Source organism: Oncorhynchus nerka, linkage group LG25, assembly GCF_034236695.1.
Source record: "Oncorhynchus nerka isolate Pitt River linkage group LG25, Oner_Uvic_2.0, whole genome shotgun sequence".
NCBI classification, from domain to species: Eukaryota; Metazoa; Chordata; class Actinopteri; order Salmoniformes; family Salmonidae; genus Oncorhynchus; species Oncorhynchus nerka.
Window position 1 is genome coordinate 45,100,501 of NC_088420.1, and position 23,552 is coordinate 45,124,052.

General features: G+C 41.2%; 1 protein-coding gene across 2 annotated transcripts in view; it reads left to right on the top strand.

Moving 5' to 3' along the window:
* Positions 1 to 3,377: 3,377 nt before the first annotated feature.
* Positions 3,378 to 23,552, top strand: part of btbd11b (BTB (POZ) domain containing 11b) — a 125,639-nt gene continuing 105,464 nt past the window's right edge. For both annotated transcript variants that reach the window (XM_029634580.2, XM_029634581.2), the window contains exon 1: positions 3,378 to 4,460. In XM_029634580.2, the coding sequence (XP_029490440.1) occupies positions 3,593 to 4,460 (868 nt within the window). In that variant the 5' untranslated portion in view covers positions 3,378 to 3,592. The remainder of the gene's footprint in view (positions 4,461 to 23,552) is intronic.

Here is a 23,552-nt window from a genome sequence, read left to right on the forward strand (position 1 = left end):
TACGCTGATAAGAATGAACGAATCTGATTGGTCAATGTCACCAGTTATGTAACGTTTGCTCGCTCACGTTTCGGTAGTGTGCTTAGTCCTATCTTATGTTTTTCCACAGGCATCACTTATACACGGTAAATATCCACACAACACACTATTTGATGTTTAATAAGTTATTTACAGATGACTTTAAACACCATAGTCTGAATATCGATCTTATTTTGGATGTTGTTGACAAAAATGTGTGCCGCCTGCTCGCGTCATGATTATTTACGCAGGACCCGGATGAACACATGTACTAGAAAAAATGATTATGCAAGTGTATCTGTAGGCCTAGTGGGCAACCCATCACCATCACACGTCTAAGCATGTGATGAATGTCAAATACTATCTGTCATGAGACTATGTACCACTATGTATTTACGTTAAAATGCCATCATTTCAAAATGGATTCAAACCAATTAACTATTCTTGCCTAGATATTATGCATGCCTACCAATGCAGAATTTCAGATGTGATCAGATTTCAATCAAAAACGTATCAGCAAAGATCATAAGGTAGCCTAAACACCTTAAAAGAAGCAACCAATTGTCACACAGTATTGCATTAGTAGGCCCTACACTTTAATTACATTGTCCTGAAGCATGAGGTGTGAAAACATCATGTGGATGATGATTGTGTGAAACAATTACAAACTGTAGGAGTTTTTATTCATGAGACAAGGGATGGGTGGGTAGTTGGATGATGAAACATGCAGTTTGAATAGCTATACACTAGATTGTAATATGCAATAACCATTTTTAGTAGCATACATTACACTGCGTATAGTATAGTTGATAATCATTTGATGAAGGAAAAGTTCAATGACAACATGACTGTGTGAACTTTGAATATGTAAAATAATAAAGGAATGTCTTTATAGTAGCCTAAGTCTTAATGTATGGAAATGTATGGTGAGACTAGATCTTTGACATAATGATAGAGGTTTGCAAACTGAGCACCAGGGTTCAGTGTTGCTCCAGGGATAAGCAGCACACAACTTCATCACAAAATGTACCAACAATACTCTCCTCAATCAAGTTCAAATCAATGTAATTTGTCACATACACAGTTTACAGCAGGTGGGAAAGGTGCAGTGAAATGCTTATGTGCTAGATCTTCAACAATGCGGTACATCAGTCAATAATAACAATAAAAAGAGTCAAGTAAAAAATAACAAGTAATAGAAGCGGTAGTATGCATTGTAATAATAGACTGTATAGAAATATAAAGTGGGTAGTAGTGTCTTGGTCGCGCAGTAGAATAAATAGTATATAATAGAACATCAGGGTTGACTGTTGTGTGTGTCTGAGTGTGTGTGTGTGTGTGTGTTCAATCCCACAGATGCCCCATATCAGGACCAATTAAAGTTAGATGAGAAATAGTCTATGTCCCAATTATGTCTCTTTCCTCCCAAAATGTGCACTTGTTTACTTCCTCTCGCTGATTTGAAAGGAATTGACTGGTATAAGAAATATGGTGGAACATTTGCCTGGCTACGCTTCCACATCGCTACGGCCAAGTGACGCTTCTCCACGATAAGTCTGGATTTGCCTCCCTCCCCGACGATTTTTAGAATGCAAAGGCATTCTGCCCGTTCTTATTGGTCCAAGAAACCTGATAGCGTCAAGGACAGTACAGTATGAAGATAGGCTAAAACTGCTTCTCCAATAGAAATCCCTGATCACACTTGTAGGTGATGTCATGGCAACGTTGGCTAGCTAAGCTCATGAGTAGAAACACATCATCGTGTCTAACGGTTGCCTCGCGTCGAACTGCGCATGTGCAGGCCATCAAATCAAATGCTCTCCTTTGATATAAAGTTATTTTTTACAAAAATGAAAATGTGTCAGTTTGTCACTCATGAGGTTGGAGTAATAACAACTTCAACTACTTAAGAAATTGTCTGGAGTCTAGGTTGTGCCTTTAAATTTAGAAAAAATTAACAAATAAGGAAACATTTTTCACTTCTCTCATTGACTTCTCAAACCCCGGGCTGGTCTGTTTGGTTTCGCAAGCGTTCCTGGAATTCTCACAATCTTGGGCCTCTGGGTTTAGAAACTCTGTGATGATGTTGTCAACTTTGACACTCTGATTGGTTAGATTTGTTAGAGATGATCCAATCGCTGATTAATTTGTTTTGTACAATGCCCCTCATTTGGAAGTCCCACAAATGACTTCTAGGATGGCAGTTTCAGACTGAATGTATGTAGCAATCGATAGAGCAGCAGAGTTAAATTCAGGGTGAGTCATCGGACAAGTGGAACATCCCACTAGCCCATGCATCAACCAATCCAATGCTTTTACATTTGTGGGAATTTAGACTTCAGGAGATAGCTTTGGGCGCATCTTAATATCACCTATCTATGGCATAGGGCTATCAATCAGCTCAGGGACATTTTCTGTTGTTACACATGTTGACATTCACAATATGTTATGTACAGTGTAACCAACCTCTCTCACTCTCTCTCTTTCTCCCTCTCTCATACATGCAGTTTTGTGTGCCTGTAAAATGATCATTTTCAGCCTGTCAAAGGCTCTATCCACACACATGCGCGTGCGCATACACACACAGTCAATCAATTGATGCATCTTTAGCATTTGATGCAGTATAACGTGCGACCTTGACAAAGAATGCAGATGTCTTCCTATCAATGAGCTCTAGCTATTTCCATGTAAGGGACGCAGACCACAGAGAGGGGATACATTATGCATGTCATCCATTATTAATAGTCTTGAGTCATGTTACCATCATTACTGGCAGAAAAAAATGTGTAAGGGACTTTACTATCCATAGCATGACACATTTGCTGCACTATGTGGATAACCACATTATCCAGTTTATCCAGTCAATTAGAATCAGACCATTAGCAATGATGTTTGACATGTTCAAATTACAGCAAATAAAAGGACTGTGGTGTTCCTCTGCCCAGGCGTTGCTGATGCATGCCAGATCTTACAACGCTTGGATAGGTATTTAGGTATAAGATACCCACATCATATATTATAGCAATCTGTCAGTCAATGACACAATCGATGAAGTAGCGCGCAACCATTGGTTAATGCAGGGGAACTCGACCATAGTTTACCTTATGAAGTTATATTTTCCAATATAAGCTAACAATTAAATTAAGAATATTACATTAAAAATAATTCTATAGGTATTTAATATTCACTTCTCCTATGGGCTGTACATTGAACTGAGTAGCCTAATCTAAATTAATAGATGGAGGCGGTCCTAATTCAAAAACTCAGTTTTCCCGAGAGGTTATTGGCCGTTTAAAGCGCTCTATTCTCCATAGCCCCGCCTCCATCTATCAGGCTCTTACTGCGTAAAATACAGACCACTGTAGCTGCACGATGTGCTACGATGCAACGACTTTGAAGTTTTAGTTTGGACTGGGGAATAGCAAGTTGATGTTTTTTCAATGAAGGCAACAGGATAAAAGGTTTAATCTTCAGAATACATTGCACTAGGGCTTTAATTGCATTCATTTAATTTTATTAGGCGACGTTTTGTGCCATTAATTCCAAAGCCCTCTTTACAGTATGAGGTGCAGTTATGGCAAGGAGTAGTAATAAGTCAGTTACGAGGACCCTGGAGGATTTGACGCTTGATTCGGGTTATGGTGGAGCAGCGGACTCCTTCAGGTCTTCTAGTGCTTCACTGTGCTGTTCCGAGGCACATATACCGTATGCGCATGGGGCGAATTTCTGGCATTTAACCGACTCCATGCACAGTCGCCACAACAGCCTAGACACTGTCAACACCGTCCTGGTCGAAGACGCCGATAACCTGGAGTGCTTCGGACAGTGCGCTAAACTACCCGAGCTAGAGGACGTGCCATGGAGCCTCGGGGAAGTAGAGAGCGCACTAAACAAGGACGAAGAGTTGAGACTGGGGGTCGTGTCACAGGAGATCCTGGCTAGGCTCTCGGTCCTCATCAGCCGTGCGCTCGTGAGGGTCGCGAAGGAAGCGCAGCGCCTGAGTTTGCGCTATGCCAAATGCACCAAATATGAGATTCAAAGTGCCGTTAAGGTTGTCATGTCTTGGTCTGTCTCTGTGAACTGCATCACAGCGGCACTCAGTGCATTGTCCATGTACAACATGAGCACTGAGGACAAGTTCAGCCGCGGAAAGTCACTCCGGTGCGGACTAATTTTTAACGTGGGGAAGTTCTTCAGGTGGATGGTGGACAGCCGGGTTGCGGTGAGGATCCACGAGCACGCGGCCATCTACCTGACAGGGTGCATGGAGAGTCTTTTCCGAGAGGTGTACGCGCGGGCACTGCGCAGCGCACTCGTGGAAAAAGATAACGGGATCCCTAAGTTCACAGTCGAGTCCCTCGAACAGGCCATCAACAACGACTCGGAGTTATGGGGGTTCCTGCAGCAATATCAACACCTCATTTGTGGGAAGAATGCGAGTGGTAAGTTGTGTACCTGTTAATTAAGTTCTGTGACGCATCAACCTTGCGCGTAATTTTAAGGTATTATTTGTTATTGTGCTAAAAACAGTGAAGTGATATCACCGGCTGTAATATAGTCATTATCAAGTTAGCAGTTCACTCTCGCATACAACATTGGCGTTGGACATGGGTGGAGGGATAACATGACCTCACATATGAATTATGTATTTGTTCCCGTGTCTGTCTGACGTGTCAGGATCATCCTGGGTAACCTCATTGTTGAGTAACTTTATTCAAATGTTCTATGCTGACGTACAAGCATAGAGGGGCCCCAACAGACACTGACATTACATGCTTTCGCAATGGCTGTTTCTCAACAACAACAACAAATCTAATTTCAACATAAGCTCTTGCCTTCAGACTTCTCCATTGGTCTTCCATGCTGCAATATATTTCATCAGTTGTAATCTAATGTAATAATAACCTAATGTAATAACAGGCTTTATTACATCTGTGATATATGAATTCAAAGTGCTTCTGTGGCTCCATACTTCAACAAGGTTATGTAATACAGAGCCCCAGGGCAAGTGTTATCATGGGTTATTCTGAGTGATGTGAATGGGACTGAGTTGAAGACAGAGGAGAGGACCCTACTGATGCTGTTTTAAAGAGAGCTAAGGGGTAGGAGAAAGAGCACAGTTCAAATGGCTCCATGTACTGCCCATTGCAATTGCGACAAATGGAGACCTCAAATGCACTGTGCCTAACTAGAAGGTTATGTAGCCTACCTCACAGCATTCTCATTTCCAATGTGTAACGATATTTAACATATCTGAGTGATGGTTGACCTTTTAACCGAATGCTAACCGGAACCCCTCATATTGTTCCAGCCCTTCTCTCTCTGCCTAGTAGGAGTAATTGAGGTGATTATTCCAGTATTATGGTAATGTTGGCCTCTCTCTTAGACTCAGTATGCATATCTTTATAGCATCTCTACTGCTACCAGAGCTATTTTCCTTCGCTGGTGATTTTCATAAACAAAACTCCATATCCATTGTGGTGATTAAATCTCCCTGTTTCTTTTGCATTTAGTATGACTCCCCTCCCTGTCCCCGCCCACCGCTCCCCTCTTCATCCATGCCCTCCTCTCCTTCTCTCTAAAGCCATAGAGTGGTCCCCTGTGCTGGCAGAGTGGGCTCCTTGGTCAGAGAGAGGGTATTTGTCCTGCAAGTTAGAGTGTATTTGTTATAGGGACCAGAGTTCTTCCTGACCATGCAATCTGATCAGGGAAAACTCTTGGCCTTATAGGCTGTCTCAGAGGCCCTTGTCAGGTCACGTGGTCAGTAAATACTACTAGAACCTAGTTTTAATTAACATCTTACTATTAAAATGTCCAAGATCAAGATAGCAGCATGTTATAGCCAAATAAAAACAGCTGTCATTCATTGGAAAGAGCTATTATAAAAATATATTATTTTATAATCCTCTACATTTCCCACTTTCCAGTGTGAAATAAAGTCGTATTGATGAAGTGTATGTGGTAAGCATTTCATGTCATGGGAGCCATTGGAACACCACAGGGACCATTACCCCTACCATCACCACCACCACAGGGACCATTACCCCTACCATCACCACCACCACAGGGACCATTACCCCTACCATCACCACCACCACAGGGACCATTACCCCTACCATCACCACCACCACAGGGACCATTACCCCTACCATCACCACCACCACAGGGACCATTACCCCTACCATCACCACCACCACAGGGACCATTACCCCTATCATCACCACCACCACAGGAACCATTACCTCTACCATCACCACCACCACAGGGACCATTACCTCTACCATCACCACCACCACAGGGACCATTACCCCTACCATCACCACCACCACAGGGACCATCACCACCACCACAGGGACCATTACCCCTACCATCACCACCACCACAGGGACCATTACCCCTACCATCACCACCACCACCACAGGGACCATTACCCCTACCATCACCACCACCACATGGACCATTACCCCTACCATCACCACCACCACAGGGACCATTACCCCTACCACCACCACCACAGGGACCATTATCCCTACCATCACCATCACCACAGGGACCATTACCCCTACCACACACTACTTCTACTTACACAACTACTATCCTACTATCCTAACTATCCTATTCCTTCCCCCTGTTCTCACTTGTACTGAGCTACTACCCACTGGGCACAGACGATAGTTCAGAGTTAGTTTTCAACAAAAATTGTCACCATGTAATTGGATTTAGGTTGCGTGAAAAAAAGACAAAATGCCCTCATGTTGATGACTTTCTGCAAATCCAATAGGTTTTGCCCAGTGGGTAGCTGTTCTCCATTGGCACATCAGACATATGGCAACCATGGCCCTCCCCTCCGACCAGCCTGGTCTCATAGACTAAACATAACATAGTAAATGTAAATCCGGGACACTCAAATTAGTATGATATGTTACGTTTGGTATGTTTACATAAGACAGGTTAGTTAAGGCAAAAACAACTAGGGTGGTTGTTCGGGGTGGACGGGTAGTTGTATAAAACAAAAGTCTAGCAACCCAAAGGTTGTGTGTTCAAATCTCATCACGGATTTGAGCTAATTAGAAACTTTGAATCTACTTTGCGACTACTTAGCATGTTAGCTAACCCTTCCCCTAACCTTACCCCTTTAACTTAACTCCTAACCTTAACCCCTAGCCTAGCTAGTGTTAGCTACTTAGTTAACGTTAGCGTTAGCTGTCTAGATAACTAGCTAACGTTAGCCACAACAAATTGTAATTCGTAACATATCATACAAATTGCAGTTCATAACATATCATACAAAATGGATGGACATCCACAAATGAATACATACCAGGCGAAGTGTAACATATCCTACTAATTTGAGTGTCCTTGACTTACGTTGACAATGTTATGTCTACCCCTGAGTCCACGTTGCTCCCACACACCTCAAGGGTTGATTTCAGCAGATACTGCTTCTGTATTCTGCTTAGGTGTTGGGTTCCCCTCTCTGCCTTTGGTATCCTGTCAAATTGTTCTGAGAACATTAAGAAACGTTCTTCTATGGGAATTTCAGTACTTGAGCATAACATTTCCTCAGTGGTGGAAAAAGTACCCAATTGTCATACTTGAGTAAAAGTATAGGTAACTTCATTAAAAAAATACAACAGTAAAAGTGAAAATCACCCAGTAAATTACTACTTCAGTAAAAGTATAAAAGTATTTGGTTTTATATCTACTTAAGTATCAAAAGTAAATGTAATTGATAAAATATGCTTAAGTATCAAAAGTAAAAATACAAGTATGAATCATTTAAAAATTCCTTATGTTAAACAAACCGGCACGATTTTCTTGTTTTTTTAAATTTACGGATAGTGAGGGGCACACTCCAACACTCACACATCATTTACAAACTAAGAATTTGTGTTTAATGAGTCCGCCAGATCAGAGGCAGTAGGGATGACCAGACATGTTCTCTTGATAAGTTCTCTAAAATGTGCAGTTTTGTCAAACAACACAATGCCACAGATGTCTCAAGATTTGAGGGAGTGTGCAATTGGCATGCTGACTGCAGAAATGTCCACCAGAGCTGTTGCCAGAAAATGAATGTTCATTTATTTACCATAAGCCGCCTACAACGTTGTTTTAGAGAATTTGTCTTTACATCCAACCAGCCTCACAACCACAGACCACGTGTAACCACACCAGCCCAGGACCTCCACATCCATCTTTTTCACCTGACTGCAGTTTATCGTCGTAACCGAATTCAGAATTCACGTTCGATGCCACTGGCACGCTTGGGAAGTGTGCTCTTCATGGATGAATCCCAGTTTCAACTGTACTGGGCAGATGGCAGACGGCGTGTAGGGTGTCATGTGGGCAAGCGGTTTGGTGATGTCAACGTTGTGAACAGAGTGCCCCATGGTGACGGTGGGATTATGGTATGGGCAGGCATTAGCTATGAACAACGAACGCAATTGTATTTTATTGATAGCAATTTGAATGCACACAGATGCTGAGGCCCATTGTCGTGCCATTCATCCGCCGCCATAACCTCATGTTTCAGCATGATAACGCATGGCCCCGTGTGCAAGGATCTGTAAACAATTCCTAGAAGCTGAAAATTTCTCAGTTCTTCCATGGCCTGCATACTCACCAGACATGTCACCCATTGAGCATATTTGGGATGCTCTGGATCGACATGTACGACAGCATGTTCCAGTTCCCGCCAATATCCAGCAACTTTGCATAGCCATTGAAGAGCAGGGGGACAACATTCAACAGCCTGATCAACTCTATGCAAAGGAGATGTTTTGCATAGCATGGTAGTCACACCAGATACTGACTGGTTTTCTGATCCAAGCCCCTACCTTTTTTTAAGTGATCTGTGACCAACAAATGCATATCTGTATTCCCAGTCATGTGAAAACCATAGATTAGGGCCTAATTTATTTATTTCAATTGACAGATTTCGTTATATGAACTGTAAGTCAGTAAAACCTTTGAAACTGTTGCACGTTGCGTTTATATTTTTGTTCAGTGTATATTACGTTCTCAGCATCAACAAAACTCTCTCTATCTTGTTAAGTGTGTTCAGGTGTGTTTGCCACGCCCACTAATTGACCACACCTGATCTTAATGAGTGCTTGTTTCCTTTGAAATGAGGTCTGTTTAAAAAGACTAAAATGAAGAGCTTTGTCTGCATAAAACAGGACACGCTAGCTCCATGCTGGTGGCACAGTGGACTAATTCCACGGATTGAGAATAGAATATTCTAGGTTTGAATGTTACTGTCACATTAAAAAAGTAGTGTCTGCATGATTAATGTCTAAGCTAAGGAAGTTCATTTCCATGTGCCCTTTCTGTGCTGGGAGTAAAAAAACAAAAAATTAAACCCAAAATAAACTAGCAGTGTTATTAAAAGTTATTAAAACATTCATAGAAAGTTTTAAGGAAGTCAAAAACCTGACCTAAAATTTCTATTCTCATATCGTTAATAAAACCTCCCAGGAAAACATTCAAGGAACCAGAGTAAAACGTTCTCAGAACCTCCCTGGTATGTATATAGTTCTGTCCTTGAGCGCTTCTTGTCTATTGATGTTCTGTATTATGTCATTCTGTATTTTGTTTCATGTTTGGTGTGGACACCAGGAAGAGTAGCTGCTGCTTTTTCAACAGCTAATGGGGATCCTAATAAAATACCAAAAAATTCCAAATACTTGCAACCTAAAAATAAACTTTTCCAGAACAGGCAAAATCTTTACTTCTGTTCTCAGAACGTTTAAAAAACGTTCAGTGTTACCTGTCAGGAAACATATAGCTTCCTTTCCACAACCAATGTGAAATCAAAAACATACGTTCCGACAACTTCCAAAGAACCAAATGTACTAGCTGGGATTTCTCTACAGTGCAAGTTAGACACATGGGGCTTATTTAATTTTAGACACAAGTAAATAAGATGTTTTATGTCAGTTTAGTATGCTATGTCTGGGTGTGTTTCTCTATAGTCTATGGAGACTGCAGCTGTGAGAGAATGTGTAGGTTGAAGTTCCACTCAGGGCTGCTTTGTGCCTTATCCAGTATTTCCCTGTGAGATTGGTGCCTGTTGTCCACAGTATGACATGTGCTGTGGTAAGCATTGTGGTCCAACAGGAATGAGAGGGGTTTGCTATGGTACCCGACTGTAGCAGACCCTGTAATGTCTGGGGCTGGGATATCTGTGGCATAGAAAAACACACACATACCCACACACACACACAGTCTTGTATAACTAATCTTGTGGGGACACAATTCAGTCCCATTCAAAATCCTATTTCCCCTAAACCTTAACCTAACCTTAACCCTAAACCTAACCCTAAAACTAACCCTAAACGTAATTCTAACACTAATTCTAACCTTAAACCTAAACCCCTTTGATCAAATGTTTGTTTGTTTGCTATTCTTGTGGGGACTTTGACGCGCACACACACACACACACACACACACACACACACACACACACACACACAAGCCCCTTGCTTAGAGAGCAGCAATGGGTTTAATAATGAGTGTAGGCAATGTTAATGCTACATGGTGTGTGGTACTGTGGATTCACAGACATTTGAGGTGAGGAGGGATTTTTGCCAACTTTATTTCAGATGATCAAGCACTAAGACGTGATCAAAAACCAGCCAACCCAGAACTCAAGGTGGAGATGGATTTAGTGTCTAAGGTTTATCTTTGACATTATTCATAGGCCATGGAGGATTTCTGAAAAACATTTAGCCGTCTCCCTTTCTCATACACTGCGTGATGACACATGCAGCTGGCAGACTGACATTAAGCACATTGCACTCTGTCTCAGTCAGAGTCTATGGGAGCCAGTGCAACTGCGGAGTCACTGTGCACCAGACATATAGAAACTGAGCATCAGCAGCATTGTATCCAAGAAGACCTTGGATATACACTGAGTGTACAAAACATTAAGAACACCTGCTCTTTCCATGACATAGACTAACCAGGTGAATCCAGGTGAAAATGCCGCCGAATAAGAAGGAAGAGGTTTTACGTGCCCCCAACCGATTGTGTGTTTTTTTGCTTTGTTTGTAACATTTTTTTACTTATTTTGTATGTAATGTTGCCGCTACCGTCTCTTATGACCGAAAATTATTTCTGGACATCAGGACTGCGAGAAAACAAGAATAGCGCTCACCCAGAGGCGGCACTCCTAGTAGCCAGGGACTTTTAATGCAGGGAAACTTAAATCCGTTTTACCAAATTTCTATCAGCATGTTAAATGTGCAACCAGAAGAAACAAAACTCTGGACCACCTTTACTCCACACACAGAGACAAATACAAAGCTCTCCCTTGTCCTCCATTTGGCAAATCTGACCATAATTCTATCCTCCTGATTCCTGCTTACAGGCTAAAATTAAAGAAGGACGCACCAGTGACTAGATCAATAAAAAAGTGGTCAGATGAAATAGATGCTAAGCTACAGGATTGTTTTGCTAGCACAGACTGGAATATGTTCTGGGAATCCTCCGATGGCATTGAGGAGTACACCACATCAGTCACTGGCTTCATCAATAAGTGCACAGTGACCATAGCCCAACCAGAAGCCATGGATTACAGGCAACATCTGCACTGAGCTAAAGGCTAGAGCTGCCACTTTCAAGGAGCGGGACTCTAACCCGCAAGCTTATAAGAAATCCCGGTATGCCCTCCAACGAACCATCAAACAGGCAGAGCGTCAATGCAGGACTAAGATCGAGTCGCACTACACCGGCTCTGACACTCATCGGATGTGGCAGGGCTTGCATACCATTACAGACTACAAAGGGAAGCACTGCGAAGAGCTGCCCAATGACACGAGCCTATCAGACGAGCTAAACTACTTCTATGCTCGCTTTGAGGAAAATAACACTGAAACATGCGTGAGAGCCCAGCTGTTCCGGAAGACTGTGATCACGCTCTCCGCAGCCGATGTGAGTAAGACCTTTAAACAGGTCAACATTCACAAGGCCGCAGGGCCAGATGGATTACCAGGACGTGTACTGCAAGCATGCACTGACCAACTGGCAAGTGTCTTCACTGACATTTTCAGCCTCTCCTTGTCAAAGTTTGTAATACCAACATGTTTTAAGCAGACCACCATAGTGCCTGTGCCCAAGAACACTAAGGTAACCTTCCTAAATGACTACCAACCCATAGCTTTGGAAGTCTGGTCATGGCTCACATCAACACCATTATCCCAGTAATGCTAGACCCACTCCAATTTGCATACCACCCCAACAGATCCACAGATGCCCTTTCCCACCTGGACAAAGGAACACCTATGTGAGAGTGATATTCATTGACCACAGCTCTGCGTTCAACACCATAGTGCCCTCAAAGCTCATCAATAAGCTAAGGAACCTGAGACTAAACACCTCCCTCTGCAACTGGATCCTGGATTTCCTGATGGGCAGGCCCCAGGTGGTAAGGGTAGGTAACAACACATCTGCCACGCTGATCCTCAAAACAGGGGCCCCTTATGGGTGCGTGCTCAGTCCCCACCTGTAGTCCTTGTTCACTCACGACTGCAGGGCCAGGCACGACTCTAACACCATCATTAAGTTTGCCGATGACACAACAGTGGTAGGCCTGATCACCAACAACGACGAGACAGCCTATAGGGAGGAGGTCAGAGACCTGGGCGTGTGGTGCCAGGACAGCCTCCTCTCCCTCAACGTGATCAAGACGACAGAGATGATTGTGGACTACAGGAAAAAGAGAACCGAGCACACCCCCATTCTCATCGACGGAGCCATAGTGGAGCAGGTTGAGAGTTTCAAGTCCCTTGGTGTCCACATTACCAACAAACTAACATGGTCCAAACACACCAAGACAGTCGTGAAGAGGGCACAACAAAACCTATTCCCCCTCAGGAGACTGAAAAGATTTGGCATGGGTCCTCAGATCCTCAAAAGGTTCTACAGCTGCACTATCGAGAGCATCCTGATTGGTTGCATCACTGCCTGTTATGGCAACTGCCTGGCCTCCAACCGCAAGGCGCTACAGAGGGTAGTGTGAATGACCCAGTACATCACTGGAGCCAAGCTTCCTGCCATCCAGGACCTCTATACCAGGCAGTATCAGAGGAAGGCCCTAAAAATTGTCAAAGACTCCAGCCACCCTAGTCATAGACTGTTCTCTCTGCTACCGCATGGCAAGCGGTACAGGAGCACCAAGGTTATGTCCAAGAGGCTTCTAAACAGCTACTACCCCCAAGCCATTAGACTCCTGAACATCTAATCAAATGGCTACCCAGACTATTTGCATTGATCCCCCCTTTTTACACCGCTGCTACTCTCTGTTGTTATCATCTATGCATAGTCACTTTAATAACTCTACATGCATGTACATATTACCTCAACTAACCGGTTCCCCCGCACATTGACTCTATACCGGTACCCCCCTGTATGTAGTCTTGCTATTGTTATTTTACTGCTGCTCTTTAATTAGTTGTTACATTTATTTCTTATTCTTATCCATATTTTTTTTTTAAATTTTAACTGCATTTTTGGTTAGGGGCTCTTAAGAAAGCATATGTAATCAAATTGTTGTATTCGGCGTATGTGACTAATACAATTTGATTTGATTTGAACGCTATGATCCCATATTGATGTCACTTGATAAATTCACATCAGTATAGAGGAAAGGGAGGAGACAGGTTAAGGATTGTTAAGCCTTGAGACATTTGGGACATGGATTGTGTATGTGTGTGTCATGACGTTTGCCTGTGGGTAGGTTTATGACAGTGATAAATACCTCTTTCCCCCTTTTTCCTCTCTCCACCCTACTAATGTTACATTTGCAAACCCTTGGTTAACATAGAGATTCTGGGAACATCAGAAGGTGGGGGGAAATGAACAATATTCTGGTAATCCGACCAATGGTGGTACTTAATGAATATGTCAGTTTGGTTGTCATCTGAGACATTCTCATCAATGATAAGATAACATAAATTATACAGTGGAAAGTCTACACATCAGAGTTATCGGATTCACATGGAATTGTTGTTCAATTTAAATGTTTGAATATGAAATTATTTGTGATGCTTCTAAAATGTGAGATTTGGGTTTTCATAAGAAAGGGCTCTGCTCAATCAGTGGCCCGCCCCTGTGAAGGGACATGGGCTATAAAACTTTTCAAACACGCCCTCCTCTCCCTTCCTATATAAGCCCTTGACGACAATATAACCTTCTGTTCCGAGAACGTGAGGATGACGGTCCTATGTCAGAATGGTTCAGATAATAACTACAGAACGAAGCCAACATCTGCGTGAGCTTTGGTTGCGAATGGTATGAACATTGAACTCTTATTCACTACAGAAGTGATACCTCCTAGCCGTTGAGTTAGCAACAGCAGATGCAAACGAGGGTTAGGAAGGAACAGACAGAGTATCCCGTCTATCACCCAACGACGTTACTACAACTTATCCAATTGACAACCAGAGACATTCTTTCAAGGACTCGGTTGGGCCACACGGCCTTCCATCTACCACCAACCTACCGAAGCGCAGCTCAGACTGAAATAATTTTGCACGCCCAATTTTTCAGTTTTTGATTTGTTAAAAAAGTTTGAAATATCCAATAAATGTCGTTCCACTTCATGATTGTGTCCCACTTGTTGTTGATTCTTCACAAAAAAATACAGTTTTATATCTTTATGTTTGAAGCCTGAAATGTGGCAAAAGGTCGCAAAGTTCAAGGGGGCCGAATACTTTCGCAAGGCACTGTATTTATTGCATTTTCCTTTTCCAAATGGGCGGTAATTTAGAATGCATAAGATACTGTATTTACGATTGCTCGGCTTCTTCCCTTTGTTCCTCAGTCTTCCCGCTCTTTCACTCAAACCCTTTTCTTTTGTGTAACAAGCTGTCATATCTATTCTGCCCGCTAGGGACATTTTCCATTATGACGTAATTTGTAGTCAAGTTATGATTTTATTATGTGTATGTGTAATTCTGTGTGATTAGTTAGGTATTTAGTAAATAAATAATTAAACCCAATTTTGTATTGCTGATTCAACTTGTGAGCCAGGGTTCGTGCAGATAACCAAGAATTTACAACTTTCAGATGAGACTGAATTAAGATGACGATTAATATGGACTGCTATTGATGTAAAATATTACTAGGTCTTTAAGAGTTTATTCGGAAGATGACAGCTCTATAAATATAATTTTGTGGTGCCCGACTCTCTAGTTAATTACATTTACATGATTAGCTCAATCAGGTAATATTAATTACGGAGAAATTATTTTATAGAATAGCATGTCATATAACTTAATCCGGCATAGCCAAAGACATGACATGTGCCATTCAGAAGGTGAATGGGCAGGACAAAATATTTAACTGCCTTTGAACAGGGTATGGTAGTAGGTGCCAGGGGCACTGGTTTGTGTCAAGAACTACAATGCTGCTGGGTTTTTCACGCTCAACAGTTTCCCGTGTGTATCAAGAATGGTCCACCACCTAAAGGACATCCAGCCAACTTGACACAACTGTGGAAAGCGCTGGAGTCAACATGGGTCAGCATCCCTGTGGAAAGCTTTCAACACATTGTAGAGTCCATGCCCTGGCAAATTGAGGCTGTTCTAAGGGCAAAAGCGGGAGTTGCAGCTCAATATTAGCGAAGGTGTTCTTAATGTTTTTTACATTCAGTGTATAATCCTATGAAAAAACAGCAGTCTGCAGTGCTATACCAGCAAGCAAGTAAATGCAATAGGGAGACCACATTAGTTATCCTCCAGGGATTTGAAACATCGGAGGGCATCCTAGTAAAATTCTGACGTAGCCTCCCATTGATATCGCATTGATACCCCTTGACTAATTTAGGATTCGACCCATAGTGAATGGCTCTTGGTGTGTGGAAAATCTTTTTTTTAGAGAGAGGCTTTGGCATGATGAAGTAAACAACCGATCGGTACTTCTGAATATAGCTCGTGGGAGTCAGGGTCCACAAGTGGCAATGCCGATTAGTCAGACAAAGCTGTGCTGTCACACACACTCATTCTCTATAGACTTGCTGCTAGCGATTACTCCTGTAGCTTGGAGGCACAGTCTAGTTCTGCATGCAGACAGGTATTTTGGTTGAAAATGTGTTCTGCATAAAAATAAATGACATTAACTTACTTATATTATATCTTTTAAATGGAATATAGCCAACAATATAATTTTTTATGATATCATTTACTTTTACTACAATGCTGCTTTAGGCTTATTGTCAGTGACAATGTGTATTTCATCTTACTGAGGCCTGTAGGAAAGAGAGGAGCTCAAATTCACCAAGATATTGTGGCATGTTGGAGCAAGACTCTAGGTTTCTGCTCCTTGATTCATGATAAGTGAACCATGAACAATGGTTCTCAGTAATGTTCATACACACACACACACACACACACACACACACACACACACACACACACTCACACACAAACACTCTCTCTCTCGTCTTTTCTCGGCTATGTTTGTTTCTCTCAACAAATACCAGATTTAGTCAGATAAGACCTCTAATCTGGTTAAAGATCAACATCAACAAAAAGGCTTCCAGGCAGAGTTGTGGACTCGAGCAACGTTCGCTCTAATTTTTCTCATCACTGAGCACATTTTGCTGAGCGCAAACTTGATCATTGTGAAAATTCTGTGCAACTTCCAGCACGTGTTTACTGTGAACATTGAGTCTGTACCCGCTTTAAGTTAGTTTTAATAGTGAACATGTAGGATACTGTGGCTATTAGATCATAATGTAGGCCTACCAGGGTAGCCTACCATCAAAAACAATGAGAGAAAATGCATCCCATAACATTTTAACATGGAAAAAGCTGTTCTATCATTCAGCCTACAGAAGCAGCCAATGTGAGTTGTTCAATGTTTGCCTACATTCCATGAGACTTTTGACTTTTTCCCTGATCAGATAGCCCCCTACACCACACAGTCTGCATGCTCTACCCGTTAAAGGGATGGTTCGGGATTTTGGCAATGAGGCCTTTTATCTACTTCCCCATATTCAGGCAAACTCGTGACCATGTTCCCTCTAAATTTATTTCGGCAATGAGTAAATTTCAGGTCTGATGAGCACAAACCTGAACTTTGAGAACATTCTGTGCAACTTCCAGCGTGCATTCACTGTAAACACTAAGACTGTACCCACTTTAAGTTACAGTTTTAGACAGTGGTCAAGTAGGCTACTTTGGCTGTTTGGTCATAATGTAGGCAAATCATCAAAAACAAAAAATGTATCAAATAACATATTAACATGGAAATAGCTGTTCTATCATTCAGCCTACAGTACCAGCCAATGTGTGGTGTTCAATGTTTGCCTACATTCCATGAGACTTTTGAAAAAAACATGCAGAGCTTGACATTAACCTGTTGATCCACTTGTCCTTCAGACAAGACGGTGACTGGAAATGTTGTTGTGTTGTTTGATGCAAGAAACCACTTTACAAAATATAATGCATTGTTATTCCCATACCATTATTACAGAGAATCAGATAAATTAAGCTACCCTCTGCTGCCTATTGGCTACTTAGCTTATTCAAGCCTGTCTCAAAATACAACACTGCCACTTTAAGTCAAAAAAAGCTTTTTACCTGACCCGCTTTTCAAAGATGTCTAGAAATGTACACTTTGGTGCTCTTGTAGAAAGTAATCACTCCCCCATTGTTGACTACAAATGATTTATAACTGGGTTAATAACTCACTAACTGGCAAAGTATAAGAACAAAATGTGCACATGTGGCTACATGCATCTTTCGCTTTAATCTCAAAACAAGCGCATCTACTCACGACTGCTCATACTGTAAGCACTGTCCATTTCAAAGTAAATGGCACAGATCTATATATGGCAATGGTCTATTTACATATAGGCCTATTTGCAGCTCTGATTGTTTATTCCGCACTGGTTTGTGTTGAGTATGGGCTGAGTAGTGCTTGTCAATGCAATATAATCCTACTTCGATGTGTTCTGCCTACAACAAAATCTCTTGCATAGTTTGTTTTGTTTTGCTATGTTGCATTGAAAGTGGCTAATATTGCGTTGTTTTGATCACAATCACAAGTAAAGGGAAATGTTAATCGTGTAATCAGGGAAAACTTTAGAAGAGTGGTCACCAACCTGTTCTGAGTCAGCTTGACTTAAAAAAAGGTAAACATATGCACCATTAACCAATTAAAAACAGCACTGTAACAATGAGGTTTGTACAGTAAGCTATAGGCCCAATATATTATCACTGCATATTGGCTTTGCTTGAATTGCCTCACCAATGCATTGTATTTTGGGCTATTTAAAAATATATATATTTCAAAATTTGAGATACTGGTAATATATCCGTTGTTGTATTACTTGTGAGGTACAGCTGAGTGAGCATACATTGAAATACACTGAACAAAAATATAAACGCAACAGGTAAAGTGTTGGAACCATGTTTTGTGAACTGAAATAAAAGATCCCAGAAATTTTCCATACGTACGAAAAGCTTATTTCATGCCCTTACCACTGCTACATTGTCCCTATTTTACAGTTACATAATCAAAACGCGTTGTAGACAAAACAATGAAAAGTGCTGTTTTGGTAGCCTCAAGAAAAAGACAAGATTTGTACATGAACAAGTCATTGCATGAACACCGCTGCAGAACACATACAGAACACCGCTGTAGAACACATACAGAACACCGCTGCAGAACACATACAGAACACCGCTGCAGAACACATACAGAACACCACTGCAGAACACATACAGAACACCGCTGCAGAACACATACAGAACACCGCTGCAGAACACATACAGAACACCCATGTGTTATCCAAAGATTGCTGGGATGATTTGCAATGCTAGCTAATCTATGTTCCATCATCCAGTCACTTCTAAAAGGATGCAGCTGTTTGCAGCCTTGTATTTATACTTCATGAATTTGGGAGCTCAAGACTGGTTGAGAGAGTTTATAAACAGACCAATAACAACAGAGATGGTTGAAACCAATTGACTGAAATAACGATGGCGAGATACCTAATTGACACCACTGATAGGTTTAGGATAATTTACTTCATGAAAAGCTATGATCCCTTATTGATGTCACTTGTTAAATCCACTTCAATCGGTGCAAGTGAAGGGGAGGAGACAGGTTAAAGAAGGATTTTTGAGAAGGTGTTCTTAATGTTTTATCCATCCAGTAATCCTTGGCTATGGCACTTGGGCTCTATCTTGTGGCTTTGTGAAATAGGTATAAGGACACTATTATTCTAGCCTGTGTAAATCACTTTATGTGTGCTTCCCTCGCAGAGGGGAAATAAATTACTCATCAGCTGTACAACATAGGGCCTGATGTGGTTCATATGGAAGATAAACATCTCCGCTCCAGGCATGTCACCATCTCAGAGATATAAACATTCCCATGTGATTTCTGATTTATAGTGTTATCGTAGGTAGAGATGGTTCAGGGCACGGGGAACAACGATGTCACTGTAGACATGCTCTGTCTGTACGTGTGTGTGTGTGTGTGTGTGTTTGAGAGAGAGAGAGAGAAAACATAAATTACATAATTATACTTTTTTTTTGCTGGGTCACTTCCTAGAGCCCAGTGGAACTGATGATTCAGCTCCCAAGGACTGCTATCCCACTGGGATAGCTATAACTGACTATAACAGCTCTGGTCCTTGCTTTAGTCAGAAAACTCTCTAACCTCCCTCCACTCAAGTTGGATGACTTCCATAAGATTACTCCTGAAAAGAGAGGATATCTCTCCGACTCCTTTCTCAGTGCATTCATGATGAGGCACCTTTGTATCATTGCTTTGATTGAGAGTATTCATTAAAGATGGGTAATATTATTTAAAGATCTATTGAGTTTAATTAAATTAGGCACCCAACTGAAGAAAATGGACTGAAACAGGGAGAAACTACCTGAACCTGTCCAATAATAAATGTATTACTCCTTTCCTATTGGAAAATGTTTTGCTATTGTGTTCCCCAATGAATAGAACCCTGAGTTTGGATGACCTTGTCCTGTCCTGGATGTCTGGCAGAGGTCTATTATTACTGTCAGTCCAGACATGGAGGACTTTGCTGGGAACCCATTCCTCCCTTCAACCCTGCAGTCTGCACACTGAGACACATAGGCCTTGGCAGATATCCCCTTATTCAGCGTCAATCTCCAGGTTTAGTGTGTTGTGTTGTGTTGTGTGTGTGTGTGTGTGTATGTGTGTGAGAGGAAAAAAACTTGCGTTACTGTGGGTCTGTGTACATGTGTGTGAGTCTGCATGCATGTGGGTCTGTGTGTGTGGATTGTCCCTTTGACAGGCAAAAAAATATCATTTTTACACAAACACACAAAATAAGAAAAGGGAAAGCCTGTCAGAAACCCTATTCATTCAGGCAGCTCTTGTGCCCCTCACTCTTAGACATTGAGTAGCTTAGCCCAGCCTTGTCGAGTACCGACGACATATGGTACGCATTACTCCTCGAAGGTATGTCTTTTCTTCATGATATTTTTTTATTGCAAACACATGCTCGTTCCTGCGTGACTCTTATTTCACCCTTGCTGAGAATCGGTGAGAGACAGAATAAAAGGCTCATTGTGAGGAAACGGATGGAGAGCAGGTACAGCATAGCCCTTCATGTAGTTATATAGGAGTCGGTAGCGCTTCTCCTGCCCTTCACTGCATTCCTCAACCAACTCAAAAGCTTTAAATTTAAGCTGAGTACATCCATGTGTCCCCCTAGGGGAGAGGGAAGGACACTTATGATTATATTTATAATTGTCTTAAATAACCTAAATAATGCCGCTCAGCTTACTGTATGTTTTGCCTTATGGCTTAGTCATTAACATAGACTTTATTTGTTTGTTTAGCTTTTGCAGCAACTACTCTTCCTGGGGTCCACAAAAAAGCAAACTTGACAAGTAACAAAACACTGATAGACAAGGAAAGTCACACAAATTTAAAATACAATGATATACAAGCAATGCAACAACAAAAAATGATGAAGAATACATCAAAAATTATGTGTGAGTTACTGTGTCTATGTTTTTGTGTGTCCTCTCAGTCCCCGCCGTGCCATGGGTTGTTTTTTAATCCGTTTTTAATGGTCATTTTGCTGTTTGCTTAAGTAACTGGAGATGGATGGGAGTTCCATGCAATCATGGCTCTGTTTAAAACTGTGCATTGCCGTGAATTCATTTTGGAGACTGTGAAGAGACCCCTGGTGGCATGTATTGTGGGGTACGTATGTTTGTCTGAGCTGAATGTTATTTGATGCAGACAATCTGTAATGTTTGTCACAGTAATATTCTCCATAAAAACGAGACGGGAAGCAGTTAATCTCTCATAAACCCTCAACCAGGGAAGACTGGCATGCATGTTGTTGATGTTAGTTCTGTCTGTGCAGTTAAGGGCAAGGTGTGCTGCTCTGTTTTGAGTCAGCTGCAGCTTTGTTAGGTCTTTCTTTGCTGCACTTGACCATATTACCAGACAGTGATCATGATGGGACAAGACCAGAGCCTGAACAACTAGTACAGTTGATTCTTGTGTAAAAAATGCCGCTCCCAATCTTCACAACAACTTTGGCAATTGACCATCCAATGTTATACCTAGGAGTTGAACTTCCTCAACTTGCTCAATAGTCACACCCTATATGTATTTAAGACCAGTTTATTATTAATCACCCATTCTGATACTGACTGTAACTCCTTATTTAGAATTTTTGTGAGCTCACTGGCTTTGGGTGCTGACATGTGAGTTTGGAGTCATCCGCATACATAATTATTCTAGCTTCAGATATGACCATTGGGAATTAATTTGTAAAAATAGAGAGGAAAGACCCAAGGCAACTACCCTGAGGGACACCGCACTGTACATACTTTATCTGATGTTAGAGAAGCTTCCATTGAAGAACACTCTCTGGATTCTATTGAATAAACCATGTGATGGAAGGTGATGTAAAGCCATAGCAAGTGAGTTTCTTCAATAACAATGTATGATCAATAACATCAAAGCTTGCCTGAAATCTAAAAATACAGCTCCAACTATAATTTTATTATCCATTTATTTTAAACAATAATCATTCATCTAAGTCAGTGCAGTACAAGTTGAGTGCCCTTCTCTATATGCATGCTGAAAGTCAGTAGTTAACTTGTTCTCTGAAAAATAGAATTGTATTTGGTCAAACACAATCCTCTCTATCAGCTTACTAAGAACAGGCAGCAAACTGATTGGGCGGCTGTTAGAGCCAGCAACGGGTGCTTTACTATTTTTAGGAATTGAAATTACTCAAGCTTCCTTCCCTGCCTTTGGACACACACACTCCTTTAGGCTTTGCTTAAAGATATAGCAAATAGGGGTGGCAATACAGTCTGCTACCATTCTCAGTAGTTTCCAATCAAGATTGTCTATACCTGGTGGCTTATCATTATTGATAGATAACAATATTTTTTCCACCTCTCCTACACTAACTTGACCAAATTCAAAACAGCAATCCTTCTCTTTCATTATTAGATATTTTATACAGGAATATGATGGTTCACTGTTCATTGTTGTCATTTCACTTATGAGTTTTTCCACTTAACTAGTAAAATATTTATTGAAATGATTGCCAATATCGAAAGGTTTTGTTATAAATGACCCATCAACTTCAATTAATGATGTAGAGTTTTTTGATACTCTAAAGTGTTTTTACATTTTGTTTTACGTCATTTATCTTTGTTTGGTAATATCATTTCTTCTTGTTTTCATAAGGTTAGTCACAACATTATCATATCCAAATACTGACTTTAGCACATGGTGCCCTATAGCAGCACCCCAAAACAAGAGACTTTAGATGAGTCAGGTGAACTTGCAACCATAACACTTCAACATTTGACACGAGATCCTCTTTAAGCTTTACACATGAATAATGTGACCGGTGTTTATGAATATATGAAATTGTGTTTTTTACATTGGATAAAAGGAGAGACTCTGAGTTAGAAAATGGTATATCATACACTACAGTTGAGGAACAATGGGAAAGTAATTCAGCTTAGATTGTTGATTAAATGGTAACCCCACTTTTGAGAAAATGGCCCTTGAATGTTTTGGTACACCTACAGGAGAGCTCTTCTTTGTCTACACCCATTCAGCATGTTTCACAACCTCTTAACCCTTTAGCCCCATCCATCTCTTTAAGGATTCACATGTGAGGCCATGTGGTGAGTATGATAGGGTACTTAACAACCAAATATTTCAAGACTAAAGGCTGGTTTATACTACATCTATCAACATGTCTGTATACAATTGTTACAGTGACATCTTGAACATTCTATTGTCATCTGACATCAAACTTGTCATTGTCGTTATGAAAAAGTTTAAACACAAAAACGACAGGCTGCATGACACCAGCAGCCAAGTGGTCCAAAATAGCAAAACTGGTGTATTTTAACACCAATAAACCCATCCGTTTAAAAAGTCATTTAGTATATGTCAATCGAGCAAACCAGGCAACTAAAAGCAACTTTCTAAACAATGTTTTGGTTAGCTGGCTAGCCAGTTCAAATAATGACCATATCATATAG